Raw genomic sequence first — 17,570 nt, forward strand, 5'->3', positions numbered from 1 at the left:
GCAGGCATTGGGAAATCCTCCGTGTGGTTTTGCATTTCGTACATCTGTATAAAAGTCTGCCACGGCTGCACATAAAGGTATGCATGTGCGTGTTTGTCCACAGACTCGGTTTGTGGAGAAGAACAATGATGCCCTGCACATGTCGCTGGAGAGCTTAGTGTCGGAATCCAAAGACAGATTTGTTCGGGAGCTGTTTGAGAACTCGATCACCAACAAGGACTCCAAACAGAAAGCAGGCAAACTCGGCTTCATCAGCGTTGGCAACAAGTTCAAGGTCAGAGTTATTGTCCCTGACAATTGAATACAACATTTTAGTTTAGGATAATACTTTGATATTCAAAGATAATATTTCTTTTCACGCCAATGATTAATCCACTGAATTTATGCTGCGATATTTGTCTTATTGTGGACTCTAATGTCTTTAATTTTCAAAATTATATTTCAAATAGCTTTAGTTAGTTGAACAGTTTTTTTTCTTCTAACTGTGTTGTAAATAGTTCAATTTAAAGATGAAACATTCGGGATGAAATTCTTTTGCAAAATGATGTTTATGTAAATGTCCCATTTGAATTTTCACTTATTCGAGTTTACTCGCTGTGTTTACCGATTTAGAAGTGTAAAACATTTTTAATATAGTTCACAATACTCCTTCAGACTTTTCTATCTCTAATCCCCAGACCTTTTTTGTAACTTCTCCTCTTTCCACTCTTCTTCCCATCCCTCCTTCTCCTCCCTGTTCGGGGTTCCCCTCTCACCTCTTTCTTCTGAGAAAAGCCTTCTTTGGTGAATAAAACTGGATGAAGTCATCTTGATGTATAATAAAGAGGAGTTAGAAAGAGGAAGTAAGAATTAAACACAAACAAAAGTTTGTGTAGAGAGACAAAAGTTTTTTAAAAAACGAAGTGTTTTCATCTCCAATGTAGCTTCTGTGCTTTCATCACTAATGGACCAGACATGGACTCGAGCACAAAGATTACGTGTGTGTTTCAAGAGGTGTTGTATTCAGAGGAAATGTGGGGCGGGTTGTCCTCTTTTTCTATGTTGTGTTCAAATAAATATCTTCTGTCAAAATGGGACACCATTTGAACCGTCTGTCTGGGCTGCTGCCTTTAATCACAAATATTAAAATCTAATCGCTAAACCTTTCCTTTCTTCTGCTTGCACACACAGACCCAGCTGAACTTGCTGCTGGAAAAGCTTCGCAGTACTGTGAGTATAAAAGTCAGGTCCATTGTATATTTTCTAGAAATTGTTTTTTCCTTCCTGCTCAGAATCAATAAGCACTTATTAATCTTTCGTGTGCATAGGGCTCAAGTTTCATCCGCTGTGTAAAACCCAATCTGAAGATGGTCAGCCACAAGTTTGAAGGCGCTCTGATTCTCTCACAGCTGCAGTGTTCAGGTGGGACCTGAAAACAATGTCCAACATGTTCTGTAGAAAGTTTTTATATTCACAATTGATGTTTATTAGGACGAGTAAACAAAGGATATCGTCACACAGTAGCTTTACTGTTAGTGGAGCAAGTTAAGCAGGTTGAGCCCACTTACAGTGTATTCATTGATTTGAGAAGGACAAGAATACTGAAACATCTTATGATCTCATGATGAAGACCTACCTAATAATCTCAAAATGTTTATTAAATATTGGATCTTTCTTCAAAAAGGAAAGTCTTTGATTGCAGATTGCAGGGTATATACATTTACATTTCTTCCCACTGCTTTCCACAAAGGTTGAATGATGTTAAACTGAAAGTGACTAGAACAACCATGGGAGACTTATGCTCTTTATTTCTGTGCAGTCTGTCTTTGTTTGCAATACAAATATTTTCAACCGTTTTTTGTAAATGCACCTGCACTTGATGCCTGAACTATGATGAAAGTGGAAGTTAGTGCAAATAGCAGCATGTTACCGTAACTGATGCAGGAGTTAATATCATCCTGCAACATCCTTTGAGAGCGTGATTACATTAAAGTAGCATTGTTCTTTCATGCAGTGCCCCTCTCCTGTCGATGCGGAAATATTCTCACTTGCACTCACACAAACATTCTCATTAGACGTTAATAAGGTACTTTGTCAGGGATGAAACCGTAGAGTGTATGCTGTTTCTAAACTAACAGATGTAACTAACATGTTCCTCTGATATGTTGTCATTAGTGCACATTTTAAACCTTTTGTTTTCTTTTGCTGTGTGTTTTTCTTGAGTAGGAATGGTGTCGGTGTTGGACCTGATGCAGGGCGGGTTCCCCTCCAGAGCCCCCTTCCATGAGCTCTACAACATGTATAAACAATATATGCCTGACAAGCTCACACGTCTGAATCCACGACTCTTCTGCAAGGTGGGTTTACATAAACTGAATAGTTTTCTCCCAGTGGCCTGTTGGTTTAAGATACTTATTATATACCTGTTATCTCTTTCAAATAAAGCCTAATTAGTTGTGTAAAAAAAGAGCCTATAGCCACACTGACCCATTTGGGAAATGATTAATAACATAAACAGTTTCCTCCTGCAGTATTCACTGAATGTGAATTGTGTTCCTCTGTAGGCTTTGTTCAAGGCTCTGGGACTAAATGATAATGACTTCAAGTTTGGACTGACCAGAGTGTTCTTCCGCCCTGGAAAGGTACAGACGAGTCAACAGAATTTATTATGCATTAACGTTGCATGTCATTATTCAGAACTCGACCAATATGCTTTAAACTACAAGGACCATAGCTTGATTTGTGTTGTTTGTGCCTGTGTGCGTGCATCAGTTTGCTGAGTTTGACCAGATTATGAAGTCCGATCCAGACCACCTCGCAGAGCTGCTGACGAAAGTCAACCAGTGGTTGATGTGCAGCCGCTGGAAGAAGGTCCAGTGGTGCAGCCTGTCTGTCATCAAACGTGGGTTGAACAACAGAGAGTGTCATGTATCTGCAGTGATGATTAGAACATATTTTCATAGGTTGCCTTTTTTGTCATTTCTTTAATGGTCAAAATGTAGTGTATTTTAGTTTGTGGAAGGGTTGAGATCAGAGAGGTGACACTAGTAATACACACATGTTGGACACTCCGGGTCTCCAATATGCCGCCATGACCACACCACATGAGAGTAATGAAACATTTATTAACAAGCCCAGCAGCACATGTTATTTTTGTTAGTTAAGCTATTTTACTTTTCCAGTGGATGATGTGTAAGATGCTTTGTCATTCCCTCACAGTTTTACAGCTCTGAAAGCTCTAATACATCCTATTTCACGCTTTTCCAGTCATTTTGAAATATTGAAAGCAGCCTCTAGCAATATTAAATGGTACTCGTAAAGCAGTTTCTTGAACCATTACACAATTTAACACAAGTGCAGGCTGACTTCTGCTTATTTGTGCAAAAGCATCACATGAAATTACATTATAGTTATAACAGAGCACTGCCTCTGCTTGACCACAGGTGTCACACATAAATGACCTGAAGAAATGAATGTCCCTTGTCCTGGTCATTAATTTCTTTCAACACCTCATCTTATTATCGTAGTATAATGTGTGTGTGTGTGTGTGTGTGTGTGTGTGTGTGTGTGTGTGTGTGTGTGTGTGTGTGTGTGTGTGTGTGTGTGTGGGTGTGTAGCTGTGTGTGTGTGTGTGTGTGTGTGTGTGTGAGAGTGTGTGTGGATGAGTGAGAGCATGCATAGTGTGTATAATATTCAGTGCCACTTCTTTCTGTGTATGATTAATATTTCCCATTATAGCAGTTTATACATAACTGTAATATTAGCTGCAGCATAATTTACATTTACATTTTCTCATTCCTTTCCGATATATACGGTAATTATATATATTTGTATATTATATTAGAATCCATGGTTCTAATAATCCACGGTTATTAGAATCCCATTGCTTGACTATTTCAATGATAGATTTGATTTTTGTAGATGAAAATAAATGTAAATGACGTAAGAGTTGCAGTCTAGAAGCAGAAGCATATGTGTTCCTCGTTTGGGTATTTATTAGTCCTATCAGAGAGGTCTTATTCCAGAGATATAAGAAGAGAGATGACAAGTCACCACTAGAAGTCTTTTTATACATCTTTGTTTGAATCCTCTTCCTGTTTTTCCTCCCCATCTTCAACAGTTAGAAACAAGATGAGTTACCGAGCTCTGGCCTGCATTACGATTCAGAAAACGGTCCGCATGTGGTTGTGTAAGAGGAAGCATAAGCCACGGTGAGTCTCTTCCTGTGGCCAACTCACACACATTCATCATTCATCATCTTTCTGTTTGTCTGTGCCCTTTGCTCTCTTGTTTTTCGTTTCACCCTGTACTCTCTTGTGCCTTTGTATTTAAACTGACTCACGCTTGGTGGGTTTTGATGGCTTTCCAATATTGTGCATTTAGGATTTCCAATCAATCTAGAAAGTCATCTATGGAGAATTGATGTCTCACTGCGCTGCTTTGGGGAAAAAACGCATGCCTTACTGTATTGGGTTGCATGTATTTTGAAAAATGGCTCTTGTGGAAGCAGCCATCCAGATGATGGGTTTCCAGATAGCATTTTAGAATCAGATTTTGATTTTGATTGGTAAAATGTGAGTATAAATGCACAAGGAAATGTTTTATACCAATGTTACACACATGTAGTTAAATATGAAGAGTAATATTTCTATTTTTGGTGAAAAGTAAATACAAATGGAAAAAGGTACCAACAGTTTTTGTATTTCAGAGTGAAACAGAATGTGGTCAGGATGCAGTTACTGGGGGGATTTAAATATTGGACGTGACTTGTCGAATACGCAGCGGTACAAAGCTGCTCAGGACTGTTGGCCTGCACACCCACCTCCTTCATTCACATTATAGTCAGAAGGTGGAGGATGGGGGGGAAACAGGAATATAACAATATATAAACAAAGACTGCTTCTATAACAGTCAAGTGGGATTTTATACTGTATGATGGTTTGGGTTAGCTTGTCGTATATATATATATATATATATTCCTAAATTCAAGATAAGCGCTAAAAAAACAAACATTTGTTTATGTTTTACAGGAAGATAAAAGAGACATTGTTAACATGTAGTTGGCTTAAGATATAAGCCAACACTATAACTTTGCATTTCTCGTATATAGCATTGCTGGTATGGTGAAGGTTCGAAACCTGAAGAAACACATGGAGCGGTTCATTGAGGTGGTGAACGGGCTGAAGGAGGGCAAGCAGGAGATGGCCAAACAGGTTCAGGAGCTGGCGGCCTCCATAGATGCTCTGTTAGCAAAGATAAAGGCGAGTCTGTGTTCACCTCTTTCATACAACCCTGAGCAGTAATGCTCTGGTGGTTTTAAAGCTTACTTGTGACAACAGCTGTTCAGGTGCTTTGAGCGTGATACAGTGTGAGCAATGAAACATGTTTCTGTGGTTTTCTGTGTGTTTATCAGGGGTGGATTTTTCAGAACATATACCTTGCATGGCTTCCTCAGATATATATGGTTCTCTCCATCCACACCTGTCGCTCCCTTGCACACCCAGTCTCCTCCTGTTCTACACTATGCCCTTTCCTAAGTGTGCTGTGCCCTTTTCCAAGTCTTTCAGAATCAATATTTTCAATCACCTGAGGATAAAAAGAAGAGCTTAACGAAGAAGAAGAAGAAGAAGAAGAAGAAGAAGAAGAAGAAGAAGAAGAAGAAGAAGAAGAAGAAGAAGAAGAAGAAGAAGAAGAAGAAGAAGAAGAAGAAGAAGAAGAAGAAGAAGAAGAAGAAGAAGAAGAAGAAGAAGAAGAAGAAGAAGAAGAAGAAGAAGAAGAAGAAGAAGAAGAAGAAGAAGAAGAAGAAGAAGAAGAAGAAGAAGAAGAAGAGCTTAGCGAAGAAGACATCCTATCCTGTCCAATAATATAACTTAGAGAGGCTGCTATGCTAAATTATTAAACGTGGTTAGTGATCTCCCAGCACTCCCAGTGCAATAAGCACCGGTCGGATTGGACCCTGTAGGTACAGAAAATCATCACAAACACATCCACATGCTCGCCAGACATCTGAGCACTGACTTCCCAATAGTGTTGAATTTCTTGGAATGTTGTACTCTGTCGGTATTTGTATGCAAACAACCGATACAATTCGAGTGCTCCCAGGGTGAAGCACCTTTCTCTGCCCTCTACCCACAACCAGCCTCTCCCACTCCTCCATCTTCCTCTGTTAGTATACTAGCTGTTGACAATCATTGCGTTCTGAGTGCTTAGAAATTGCTTCTGGCATGGCGTCTGTGAATGAATAATGCATGAGATGTCATTCAGAGCTAGCGTTGGGGACAAGACCTAGTCATCTCCCCCCCCCCCCCCCCCCCCGTGCCACTGTTAGAGACTCACTCTAATGAATCTTCACATTATGGCGACCTCTTCTCCCTTCTGCTGATTGTCTGACGATAGTGGAGAGTTGAGCATCGTGGCTGCAGTGTGACAGTGACAGTGTCAGTCAGTGTCTTCCCTTGTCGCCACATGGGAAAGGTTGTGCCATGGTAACGGTGGAGGGTGTGCTGAGTCAGGCTATCAGGGCTCCCAGTGTCACTTCTGGGATGGAAAGTAAACAAATGTAGATTAGCGCGTTAGCCATTCTGAGTGAATCTCATCCATTTGTATTGTCGATAAGCACCTATAGTAATGGTGTCAATATAAAAGTATTTCTTCATTTTAAGACCTGCCATTCTGATCTTTCTCTCGACCCCTAGGCCACAGTGATGACCTGGAAAGAGATTGACACAGAGTACCAGGGGCTGGTGAAACGCTCAGAGCAGCTGCTCTCCTCAATGCAAAAGAAGAAGCAGGAGGAGGAAGAGGGCGAGAGGCTGAAACACATCGAGGAGGAGATGGACAAAGAGAGGAAGGGCAGGGAGAAAGAAGAGCAACAACGCAAACAGGAGGAAGAGAACAGAAGATTGTAAATGATGGTCGGGGGGGTTATCAGTAGAAATGATAGATGTGCAATGGTAAAAATGTGAAAATACAGTATTCAGCTTCAGTAAAAATGTCTTTTCTCCAAACATTTTAGGAAATCAGAGATGGAGCTGAAGAGAAAGCAGGAGGAGGAGGATAGAAAAAAAAGAGAGGAGGAAGAGAAAGTCATACAGGTTTGGACCACCCTAAAATGTTATATATTCATATTTTGGTCTACTTTTTTACTGTCCGGAAGAAACGTTGTTACGCTCAGGGCAGAAATTTAAAAAGAGGACCTGGAAAATGAAAAATACCATATATTAGGATGAATATTAAGTTGTGTATACTACTTTCTACTTTATTTTTGGTGTACATATGGAACTCATGGCTCCCTGAAGTCTCTTCTAAACTTCATGTTTACTTCCAATGAGGTAACAGACCCTGACCCCTGCAGCGACTGCCATTATAATCACATTTAAGCAAGATGTTTCCTAGACTTAATCCTAATCCCAGGCTGATCTGGGCCTTCATTGGATCGGTTTCTACACTATAATGTGCAGTATTGTTTGTGAAAAAAGGAATCCTGTCCCTGAGTTATTATGATTGTGCCCGCTATTTCAAAGTAAAATATACTGATCGATACACTGGTTTTACCACAGGAAATCTTTTTAGCATAATTTATTAAATTAAAGTGTTTATTTACATAATAGATAGAGCTAAATTAACTAGTAAATTCATGGCTTAGTAAATAGACCAAAAACATTATTTTGATAATCAATTATAAATGCCAAATATTAACTGTTAACTGTTAACACCCTCTGGAACATTTGCTGGTTTTCTCTGAATCTGTTTAGACAGAACTGTATTACCAACACAAGTTTTGATCTACACACCAGTTTTGTATTTTGTGATTGCATCTTACAAGAAGACTGTGACGCTATTGACAAAATCTATCCACAGACAGAAATATAACAGCCTGGCAAAGTACTACTCAGGTAGTTTGTCTCACATTTTGAAATGATGACACACACAGACTCACAAGGTGAAAACAATACCAGCCACTGTGATTGCCAGTTGCACCCAAAGACAAAGCAATTGGAGTTGGCCGTTAAACGAAGCTCCACCATATATGAGACTTCACATGGACGTAAACAGGGACTGTTCGTTTTCAATAAGAATTTGAACACACCAAGAATGTTTTCAACAGTCCTTGCTTTTAACAGCATACCACTAACATAACTTCAAAGTAAATTTGATTTCCTCTCATGGGGTTCATTTTCTACTGGGCAGACAAACAAATGACTCCCATGGCAGACAAGAATGTTGTATACAATTAATGAAAAATCTCACAGAACCAGCGTCATGGGTCTGACTCTGCCTGCTCCGTCTCCCATGGAAACAGCTCGGTCATGACATTGGTCAGATTCTCAGTGAGTTGCCCACGGGGTTTTGATTGATGATTCTACTTCCTGCCGAGATTCTCCGCACTAAGCTACCGGTCACTTCTTTCCATCCATGTCTGTTTCACTTACTCTCCTCTAATTGCTATTTCGTTTTTTTTCTTCTTTGGTCTTATCATTACACATACACACACACACACACGCGAGCGCGCGCACCTACACGCACACACCTGTTCCGCCTCAGTTTTGCCATTATGTCCCATTTTTCCGAACCATGCATTCATCCATCTGTTACACTACATCGCACCTTCTGTATATCTAGCACTCTTTTTATTCACCCGAGGCCAGTTGGACATTTGCATGCTGTCATTTCTTTTCTTTCTAGACAGTTGACACCAAGTTGCCATAAGCCACATGTCTCAAGAGACTCTCAAAGTTTGTTTATCCACTTCTCAAAGCTGCAGCAGTAAACGTTCTCAGGGTGTCAGCTGTGACTTTGATGGCATTTTACTCTTTACTATTTTCTGCTGTGTCAAAGATTAGTCTTTTCTTCAAACTTTATATCATGATGTTTTTCAACCTTACCTTATTTATTACACACCATCCAGTTTTTAAACCCTATTTTTATAAACCTAACTCAGTGGTAGGCTTCCAATGCATTATCCCTATTATTTAAAGTAATGGAAAGATTATTGGTCCTCTTCTAAAATGTAAGTGAATCTGTGCAATGGATCTCATATGCCTTCTGCAAATGAGGTATTTTTATTCGACTTTTGTGGAAGAGATAGTCAAATTTACTGGGAGAGTGCCAATGGAAATTTTGGAGTTCAGCGTACATTCTGTGTAATAAATCATTTTTTCGCAGAATGCAAGGTGTCTATAAAACGTGCTTGCACTAAGCTATAAAGCAGTGACACTTTCATTCTGAGGCCATCACAATTTATAGTTTTTGTTCTCATGCTTTGCCCAGATCATGTGTCGCAGCTGCTGATTGGACCATTCTACAGTATGAATAATATATTATTAAATGAAGAGGCATTCATATTTAAAGCTCCTCCGAGAAAAGTATCCATTGTGGACTTCATTAGTGTCTTTCTATAAGGATATGAATATATTTTAGATACACATACATATGTATTGATATGTTATAAGTATGCCCTCAAGGTGCCTATTGGCTGTATAGTAAAGTGTGTTCTATTATATATCTATATGTTTCTATTCTAAATAAAAATCGGATTGTTGAATGTTTGTCTAGACAAATGACCAGTAAAGCTTCATGAGCAGCTCTACAACCTGGTTAAATATGTCTAATCAGGCTTGGGCTCACAGCAGAACTCTAACTGTTATGAAAGGGTCTGGCCCCCAGGGCAGCATCGGTATTGAGACACATTTAGGTTTAAGTCGATAGTGTAAAGTCACATCAAAAGTGTGTTTGTGTGCGTGTTTACAGGCGGAGTTGGAGATCCAGTTGGCTGTGGATCGTGAGGAGCAGGTCCAGCGCACCACCATAGTGGAACAGGAGAGAAGAGACAGAGAGTTAGCCATGAGAATCGCTCAGAGTGAGGCCGAGCTCATCACTGAGGAGAGCCAGATGGATGCAAGCCTGCGCAGGTATTGTTTATGTGAATGGCGCGGACACTACACCTTTGATGTACACTGTGCTTTTGTGCACTGTAAACAACCTCCAGGTTTAAACAAAATGTCATTTTGACCGCAGCATGCGTGTGTAACTGCATTTCTTCCTGTTGCTGTGTTTTCTCCCAGTGACGAGTCTTTTTCAGATCTTCCTATCTCTTCATCCTCAGCCAGGGCCATGTAAGATATGGACACAGGTTTCTGTAACTGCCCAAGCTCACCTCACCCAAACAATAATCACTCACTCCCTCGCTGTCTGTCGTATCCTCCGTCGTAGTTATACGCCTCAGTTCCTCAGGATTACACCAGCAATGCAAAGCCAAATCAAGATCCTTTGAGTTTAAGAAATCAACAGTCAAATTTAGATGTTTTCAATGTCTTGTCATGAATCATAACATGTGCACACCAAATTAGAAATGAGAGCTGGATCAGAATGTGCAGTATCTGATGTCTTTGTTTCACTGATCTTAATTGGCTGTGCATGCGTCTGCAGTTGATACAGATGGCCTGCGTCCTCTGCAGTGCTGGTGCACAGAACTAGCTCATGCGCTTGACTGTCTTTTTGATTCCTCTGACTCATAATCATTCATTGTTATAAATGTGTTAGGTGTTCATGTCTTCACAGATCCATGTGTAGTTTTTATGTAGTCTAAGAATTACACAAGGCATTTTGTTGTAGGTCTTAACTAACTCTGTGGAGGTGCTAATTCCCCGGAGTTTAGCTGATCTGGAAGAATCTTGAGAAACAGTTCCCAACAACATAGTACAGATATATTTACTTGTCCTCACAATGAAAAAATGCCAAATAATAATAGGGAATAAAAGGGTTCCAATGTAAATAACCTAATAAATAAGACTAAATAAAGCCTGCGAGCACTAACTCTTGTACGTATAGCACTACGGTCTTCCCTTATGCAGGTAACCAAGTGGAAAGATGTTCTTTAATATTCACTCCAGCTAGCTTTCAGAAAGCCCAAAATCACCCTCAATCAGAGAAGGTAAGAGAAGCAAAGAAGTCTTAACAATTGCCTAAAGACCAGAGTTTCTGACTATATCTGCTGAAATTTGATTTGCATTAAGTCAAGGAAGGATCAGAAAGCCAACCCTCAATCAGAAAAGTTAAGACAGCCAAGAAGGTTCAAAAGGGCTAAAAGAACAGAGCCGCTGGCTGAATATGCTAAATCGAGGATCTGAACACCCTGAGTGTGCAATTTCCAAACTCTGAAGCTCTACAGAAAGGGTGTCACACCTTGATTGGTCAAGAGGGTAAAGTCACCAAGCTGCAACCAAATCTTAATGAGGAGCCATTCCCCACACTCTGCAAGTGATCTGAATAACCGTCCAATATACTCAGGGGAATCGTGAAGTTCAGCTCAAATGAATTGGGAAAAAGAAAATGACAGCAAGTACCAAAGAAGGAGGGACTGCTACTTCAAGTTAACTAAACATCTAACTTAATTAGTAATACTGGTCTCAGTGGCTTTGATTAAGACAACTGACATTGTTCTTATCACTGCTATAAAATATCTTGAGAGCACAGAATGAACTCAGCCCTGGCGTTGACACACTCCAAGTTATGGAGTACTGTTCCCATGGTTACCTACAGTTGTAAGTATAACTGGTCCCCGGGCCTGAAGGCTGCCTCTGGCTACCAGCTCATTGTTCCGCTTATTGTCTGTAACCAGTGTAACATTAGCATGAGCGTAAGGAAATAACATTGCTATCACCAGATAATTGATCATTAAACCTGATTCATTAGATTTTGTTCTGATAGTCTGATAGCTTGTTTTCATATCATTTTCAACCATGAAATGCAATTTTGTATAAATTTGGAGAAGAAAAAAAATTAAATCAAAGTATAGTTATATCATTTAGTTTATGGCTTGAAAAACAAGTTTACCTGTCTTTTATGTACCTTTCACACTAGCCCATCCACTATTCCCTAAATAATAGACACACATGGTAGTTTAGTTATTGGGCACTTTGTCCTGAGTGAGGAGTGTGATTGAATTTCCATAAAGCCAGGAGAAGTTCTCTCGAAGCTTGCACAGGCCTGATCTGCTGGTCCGGTGAGCACACAATTACATTTGATCCTATTGGCTGTAATCTTGTCAGGGTTGGCTCAGGCATCCATGGGGCCTTGCTGCATGCCTGCTACTAATCCTGTGAGTCACCTGACCTCTGTAAACCAAATGGAGATCTGTTGCAGGAAAGAAACGCCAAAGGTCATGTTACCTGTTACATGTGCACACCACTGAGCATAAATGCATTAAAGCGTGCGTGCAGTAGAACTATCTACACTGGCTGGTATTGCTGGACCAGCTGCCTCTTTCTACAACCATCAATTTCCTGTTCGCCTATACTGCCAACAGATAAAGCTCTGGTCACCGCTTCACCTCCACGTGAGCCTTCAGCCCTGGTTCCTCTCCATCACACACTAGCACGTCTCAGATCCTGAATCATCTTTCTAGTCAGAATGAATTATAAATGATAATTGTAATCTGGCTGATGATTTGTTGATCAGTAATCCTCTTCTCTGAGACGTGAGCCGCTATGCCGACTGTAAATAGAGGAGGTTAATCCTGCGCATGATTTAATTAGCGGCCTCAACTCAGCAGGGAAGCAAGAGACACAGCTGACGTGAGCTCAGACTTCATGCAGCAGTCATTTAAGTTGCTGAAACTCTGCCTCACCAGTTTGATTCCTATACTTCAGCACTGAACCATTTCACCTTAATTTGTCAGTCATCGCTTATTCCTGTTCAAATAAGCCGGGGGAAAAACACTCATAATGCCACAAATGCAAGCTGGCATCTGGCAAGTTTTACCATGAGAAAAACTTTGCATAATTTGCACAAGTGGAGTTGAAACTTTTGGACTACCCGGCTGACCGACCCTTAATGTGAATTTAAATCGGCTGAGACAATGAGGAGCTCTAAAAGAAAAGTGAGGCATCCGTTTTCATTTCTCACTAAGGGAGATGAACTTAATCAATGATTAGATAGAGTATAATTACACATCAAGTGTTGCTCTTCCTGCTGTGTTCCACCTGTCTTTTTGAAATTGACACCTCCCTGAATGTAAAGCTTGTAGAGTTGAAAAATAATCAACCTCAAACTTTTTCATCTCTGTTACTCCCACCTTGTCTCAGCTGTCTTCACACTCACCTTCTTTTTTATTTTTCTGTCTCTCGCACCTCACCCACATTCATCTGTTCCTTGTTTACAGGGGTCCTCAAGTGCAGGCGACTAAAGCTGCTGCTGGTGTGAAAAAGTACGACCTCAGCAAGTGGAAGTATGCTGAGCTGCGAGATGTCATCAATACCTCCTGTGGTGAGAAATCCCAAACGAGTTCAGCATGATGTCGCTTCTATCAACTAAACAGAGTGTGTGTGCACTGAACCAGCCTTTACGAACAGATTAAGGTGGTAGAGCTGTTGATGAAATGCATGATATAACTACTTTCCCTCCTTCATCCCAAATGTATTTACAGTTCTCAGCCCCCAAAATAAATAATTCAGCAGCAGCTTATGTTTTGGTACCCAAAAACATTTTCATCTGCTCTCATTTCGTTGTGCGTAATTTATTGAACAGCCAAAGTGTTAAAACGCTGATGCTGCAGCTGTACAGACTAGAGTTTGGACACAATATATCTTGCCTGAAATATCAAAAGACCAATCTGAGGATGTTCCCACAGCTGCTACGACTCATCGGCATGCTTTTTTTTTTGGTAGAGAGAGGAAATTATCACCATCACTCCCCTTCCTAGTCATTCCCAGCCAACCCTCTCCTTAGTCAGCATGAAAAGCAGATAGATGCCTCTCTGGCTTTACACTTGGCGATGCCTTTATAATTGCAACCGTATACCGTACTCTGATCTGAGTTAGGGACTCGGATATCCCCTGTGGGATTCCAAGGACATCTGGCTAATTTGTGGAACCCATTTGCTTTGATGGTACTTGTGGTGATACCAAAAAGCTGTGTTTGAAGTCCAACCGATTTTAGCCTAATGTTCACTAAAATAACTTTATTTTTAAATTGTTTATTTATATTAGCGAAGATCACACAGTGCGAGCCCCTAAACTCTTCATTATAATGTGTTATATTTTGAGCCTAAAGGGACACTTCACCGCAACATGAAAAATACATATTTGTTTCTATTCCCTGTGCTATTTATCAGTATAGATTGTTTTGGTGCGAGTTGCAGAGTGTTGGAGATAATTGCCGGCTGTCTTCCCTCCCTCCGATATAATAGGACTATGGTGCTATGTATAGTAGTGCTCAGAGCGCCCCAAAAAATACATTTAAGAAATTCAATATCTCTTTCCAGAAATGCATTCAACATAAAGCAGGTGGTTAGCTTAGCTTAGCATAAAGACTGTGAGTTCCATCCGTCTATGCACGTTGCAATTGTTTGAGCCCTCACTACCGTCACGTTGTGTGGACAGACATCGAGCTGCTGGCGGCCTGCAGAGAGGAGTTCCACCGCCGTCTGAAGGTCTATCACGCATGGAAGTCCAAAAACAAGAAGCGCACCGATGACGGGAGCGATCAGAGGGCTCCTAAATCTGTCACTGACTACGGTAAGTGGAGAGAGTATTGCTCTAAATTACTTTCATTTAATGCATCTCCTGTGGATATGAACACAAGTCTATGTATCACCAACACAGCACATAAACATACCGTGCACACCTCACCTCAGAAACATTAAGTTACAGGTGACATGTGTTCATTTTCTCCTCTTGTGCCTCTCGCTGACAGTGGCAGGAAACAATGACCAAATAACCTGCTTGCATTTCCTGACATTCAATTAGCCGACGAGATGCTTGAAAGTGCAGCTGCCTTCTGTGTACAAATATCTCTTCTAATTAGCAAGAAACTGCGAGCCATGCCTCGTCAGGTTCAGTAGCTGGTGGTATGACAGCTCACTGATTTGCTCATTTCATTCTCAACTCAACCAAGCATGCTCTCTGCCACAAACAGACACAAATGTTATTTAGCCGCTTCAAAGATTGCCGCTGCTCTGCATTTTGCATCGTCTTCAAAACAAATATTAAGTTTGATTAGCTTCGACTTTCACTGCATTTACTTGCCTTTTTTCTTTTGATATGATAGCTCCTGAAAGCTGTGCTTTGTGTGCCTTATACTTGGATCCTCTTTGGCCTCTGCTGATGTAGCAGGGGTCTTATCGAGGCCATTTCATAAGAGGCTAAAAGCTGCTTTTCCATTTGATGTTTACAGTATTTGGTCATTTTGTGGGTCTTTTTTGATCTGTGTGGATGTTATATGGTTATTTAAGACCCAGTGACAGCTGCTTTGTTTTGTACTCTGGAGATAAACAACAATCTAAAATAATATCTTAATGTTCACTCTCTCACTGCAGCTGAACAAAACCCAGCTCCACCGATGACGGCCCAGCATCAGGAAGTAGCCATGAATCGCCAGCAGCGATATTTCCGCATTCCTTTCATCCGCCCGGCAGACCAGTACAAAGACCCGCAGAATAAAAAGAAGGGCTGGTGGTACGCCCACTTCGATGGGCCCTGGATAGCCAGACAGATGGAGCTTCACCCAGACAAACGACCTATTGTGTTGGTTGCAGGTGAATCGGCAGCTTTTGCTTTTTGTAATATCATAACAGAGAGAGCATCTCTAGAAAATCCTGCTTATGCATTGCAACTTAATATTATTATTTTATTGTTAATTAAAATCTATTTAATTTCTTCAATTATTCAGTTCATCTTTTCGTCCAGTGGTTCTTGACTTGTTTGGCTTGAGAGCAATTAAAAGGAAGGTCACGGAGATCAGAGTTAGGTTTTCAGATAGTCGAATTTGAAGCATATATTAGGAACTGAATCATGAAATCATCTTGTGTTCACAAAGCGCAGAGAAAAGTCAAAGAAAAATGTATTTCCATGAAAAAATACTTTTGTGTATTCAAAGAGATCAATTCATTTATTAATATATATAAATCAAAGCAGCAACAACTTTTAAAATGGTAGATTATGTTAATAACTGTTTTAGTACTTTTCTATGCTTTATATACAGCAGTTAGGTGAGTAAATGGATAACTCACGTAGGATACCTTTCCGTAAAGCTCCTTTCTTTTTGTTCACCACTCAGGGAAAGACGACATGGAGATGTGTGAACTGAGTCTGGAGGAGACGGGTCTGACCAGGAAGAGGGGGGCAGAGGTCCTGCCCAGGCAGTTTGAAGAAATCTGGGAACGCTGCGATGGAATTCAGTACCTCAAGAAAGCCATTGAGAACAAGCAGGCCCGCCCCACATACGCCACCGCCATGCTTCAGAGTCTCCTCAAGTGAACCGCAGCAGCGAGATAAGCGTCCTGAAACAATGTCACCGATACACAGACTTACAAACAGAAACATGCACATTCAAGGGCAGCGCGGTGTACCACGGAGAAAGATGCCCCGATACAATCTTACTGTAGGCAGTCAGCGTTTCATCTCCTTTTTAAATACCTGTATGTTCTATGTTTTATTTCTGTCTTCTTCACAATCAATGCTTGAATGGGAAATCCCACTGTGAGGCCTTACATTGTAATATCGCTGCACTACACCCAGGAAGTCTTAATTAGATATTAACCGGAAACCTTAATTGTCTGCGATAGGGACAATACATTAGATTAGAATAGATTTTTGAGAAAATATGTGGATTTAATCATCGTGTCATCCTCTATTGTCTTCTGGATATTAAGGCTCTAATTACTGTTATACTGTATTTCAAGTTATTATATTTCAGTCCTCCATCTACTTCAGTCCTCCATCTACTAAGTACTCTATCTTCTAAGTTCGACTCATAACAGAAAAAAAGACAATCATGTGATGGATAACTGCACACAAAATAGTCCATATAGTCATAAAATATATATTTTTAAGAAAGATTAATTAATTTAAAGAAGTCCTGGGTTTATTACCATCTTATAAGTTTTGTCTTTGTATCCATCTATTATTTTTCCTGCTGTGTAAGAAGCTAACTGTTAAAATCCTTGTAAAGGGAATCTTTTTTTGTATTGTTGTTCATTTGTTACACAAGAGGGAAAATCTAGAAGTTAGTTGTCGTGTTTGCAGTTCTGTTGTTTTGGGGTTGTTTTACAGATAATAATGTAATTTGTGTGTGTGTGTGTGTGAGTGTGTGTGTGTTTATTCATATATTATTTTATTAGGCTGATTACTTGACTCTAGTGTTGATTCGATATTGAATTCAGTCATCTCCGTTGACCAATCATGCTCTACCTTTATTTACAGTTGGTTCACTTATTTACTAAAAAGTTCAGTAGCCGGCTGTAACTAATGATTCACTTTTAAAATGAAATCTGGCTATATGTTGACCTTCACACTGGAATACTGTAGAAAATAAATGTATGACCTCATGTTCATGATTGCCTTTTCTTAATGCGTTACTATCAATAACCGACAAGTGGGTCACTCAGTGGAGGCTCACTTGCATTAAGTGATCTAGTGGATTAAAACAGGTTCTCTTTTGTAGGTGTTTTAGGTGTTTCGGTTGTAAATGATTATAAAACATAAGAAAACCTTGATTTGACTGCAGTCGTCCATCAATAAATTGCTTGTAATTTGTTACCACAGACATCTTTGAGGCAGTAAAAACAAAACAAAACGTTTTTTTCATGCAAA

The 17,570-nt window shown here is 40.1% G+C and overlaps 1 protein-coding gene across 1 annotated transcript in view; it reads left to right on the forward strand.

The window, feature by feature from the left end:
* The window catches only part of myo6b (myosin VIb), a 32,825-nt gene extending 15,516 nt beyond the window's left edge, over window positions 1-17,309 (forward strand). The window contains exons 18-33 of the mRNA XM_034525579.1: window positions 104-274; window positions 1,171-1,209; window positions 1,308-1,401; window positions 2,206-2,336; window positions 2,544-2,621; window positions 2,752-2,881; window positions 4,100-4,190; window positions 5,090-5,240; window positions 6,675-6,883; window positions 6,995-7,073; window positions 9,730-9,890; window positions 10,044-10,094; window positions 13,142-13,245; window positions 14,361-14,495; window positions 15,296-15,514; window positions 16,036-17,309. Coding sequence (XP_034381470.1) covers window positions 104-274; window positions 1,171-1,209; window positions 1,308-1,401; window positions 2,206-2,336; window positions 2,544-2,621; window positions 2,752-2,881; window positions 4,100-4,190; window positions 5,090-5,240; window positions 6,675-6,883; window positions 6,995-7,073; window positions 9,730-9,890; window positions 10,044-10,094; window positions 13,142-13,245; window positions 14,361-14,495; window positions 15,296-15,514; window positions 16,036-16,235 — 2,043 coding nt within the window. The 3' untranslated portion in view covers window positions 16,236-17,309. The remainder of the gene's footprint in view (window positions 1-103; window positions 275-1,170; window positions 1,210-1,307; window positions 1,402-2,205; window positions 2,337-2,543; window positions 2,622-2,751; window positions 2,882-4,099; window positions 4,191-5,089; window positions 5,241-6,674; window positions 6,884-6,994; window positions 7,074-9,729; window positions 9,891-10,043; window positions 10,095-13,141; window positions 13,246-14,360; window positions 14,496-15,295; window positions 15,515-16,035) is intronic.
* The last annotated feature ends 261 nt before the right edge of the window (window positions 17,310-17,570 follow it).

This window comes from Cyclopterus lumpus, chromosome 22 (assembly GCF_009769545.1).
Source record: "Cyclopterus lumpus isolate fCycLum1 chromosome 22, fCycLum1.pri, whole genome shotgun sequence".
NCBI lineage: Eukaryota > Metazoa > Chordata > Actinopteri > Perciformes > Cyclopteridae > Cyclopterus > Cyclopterus lumpus.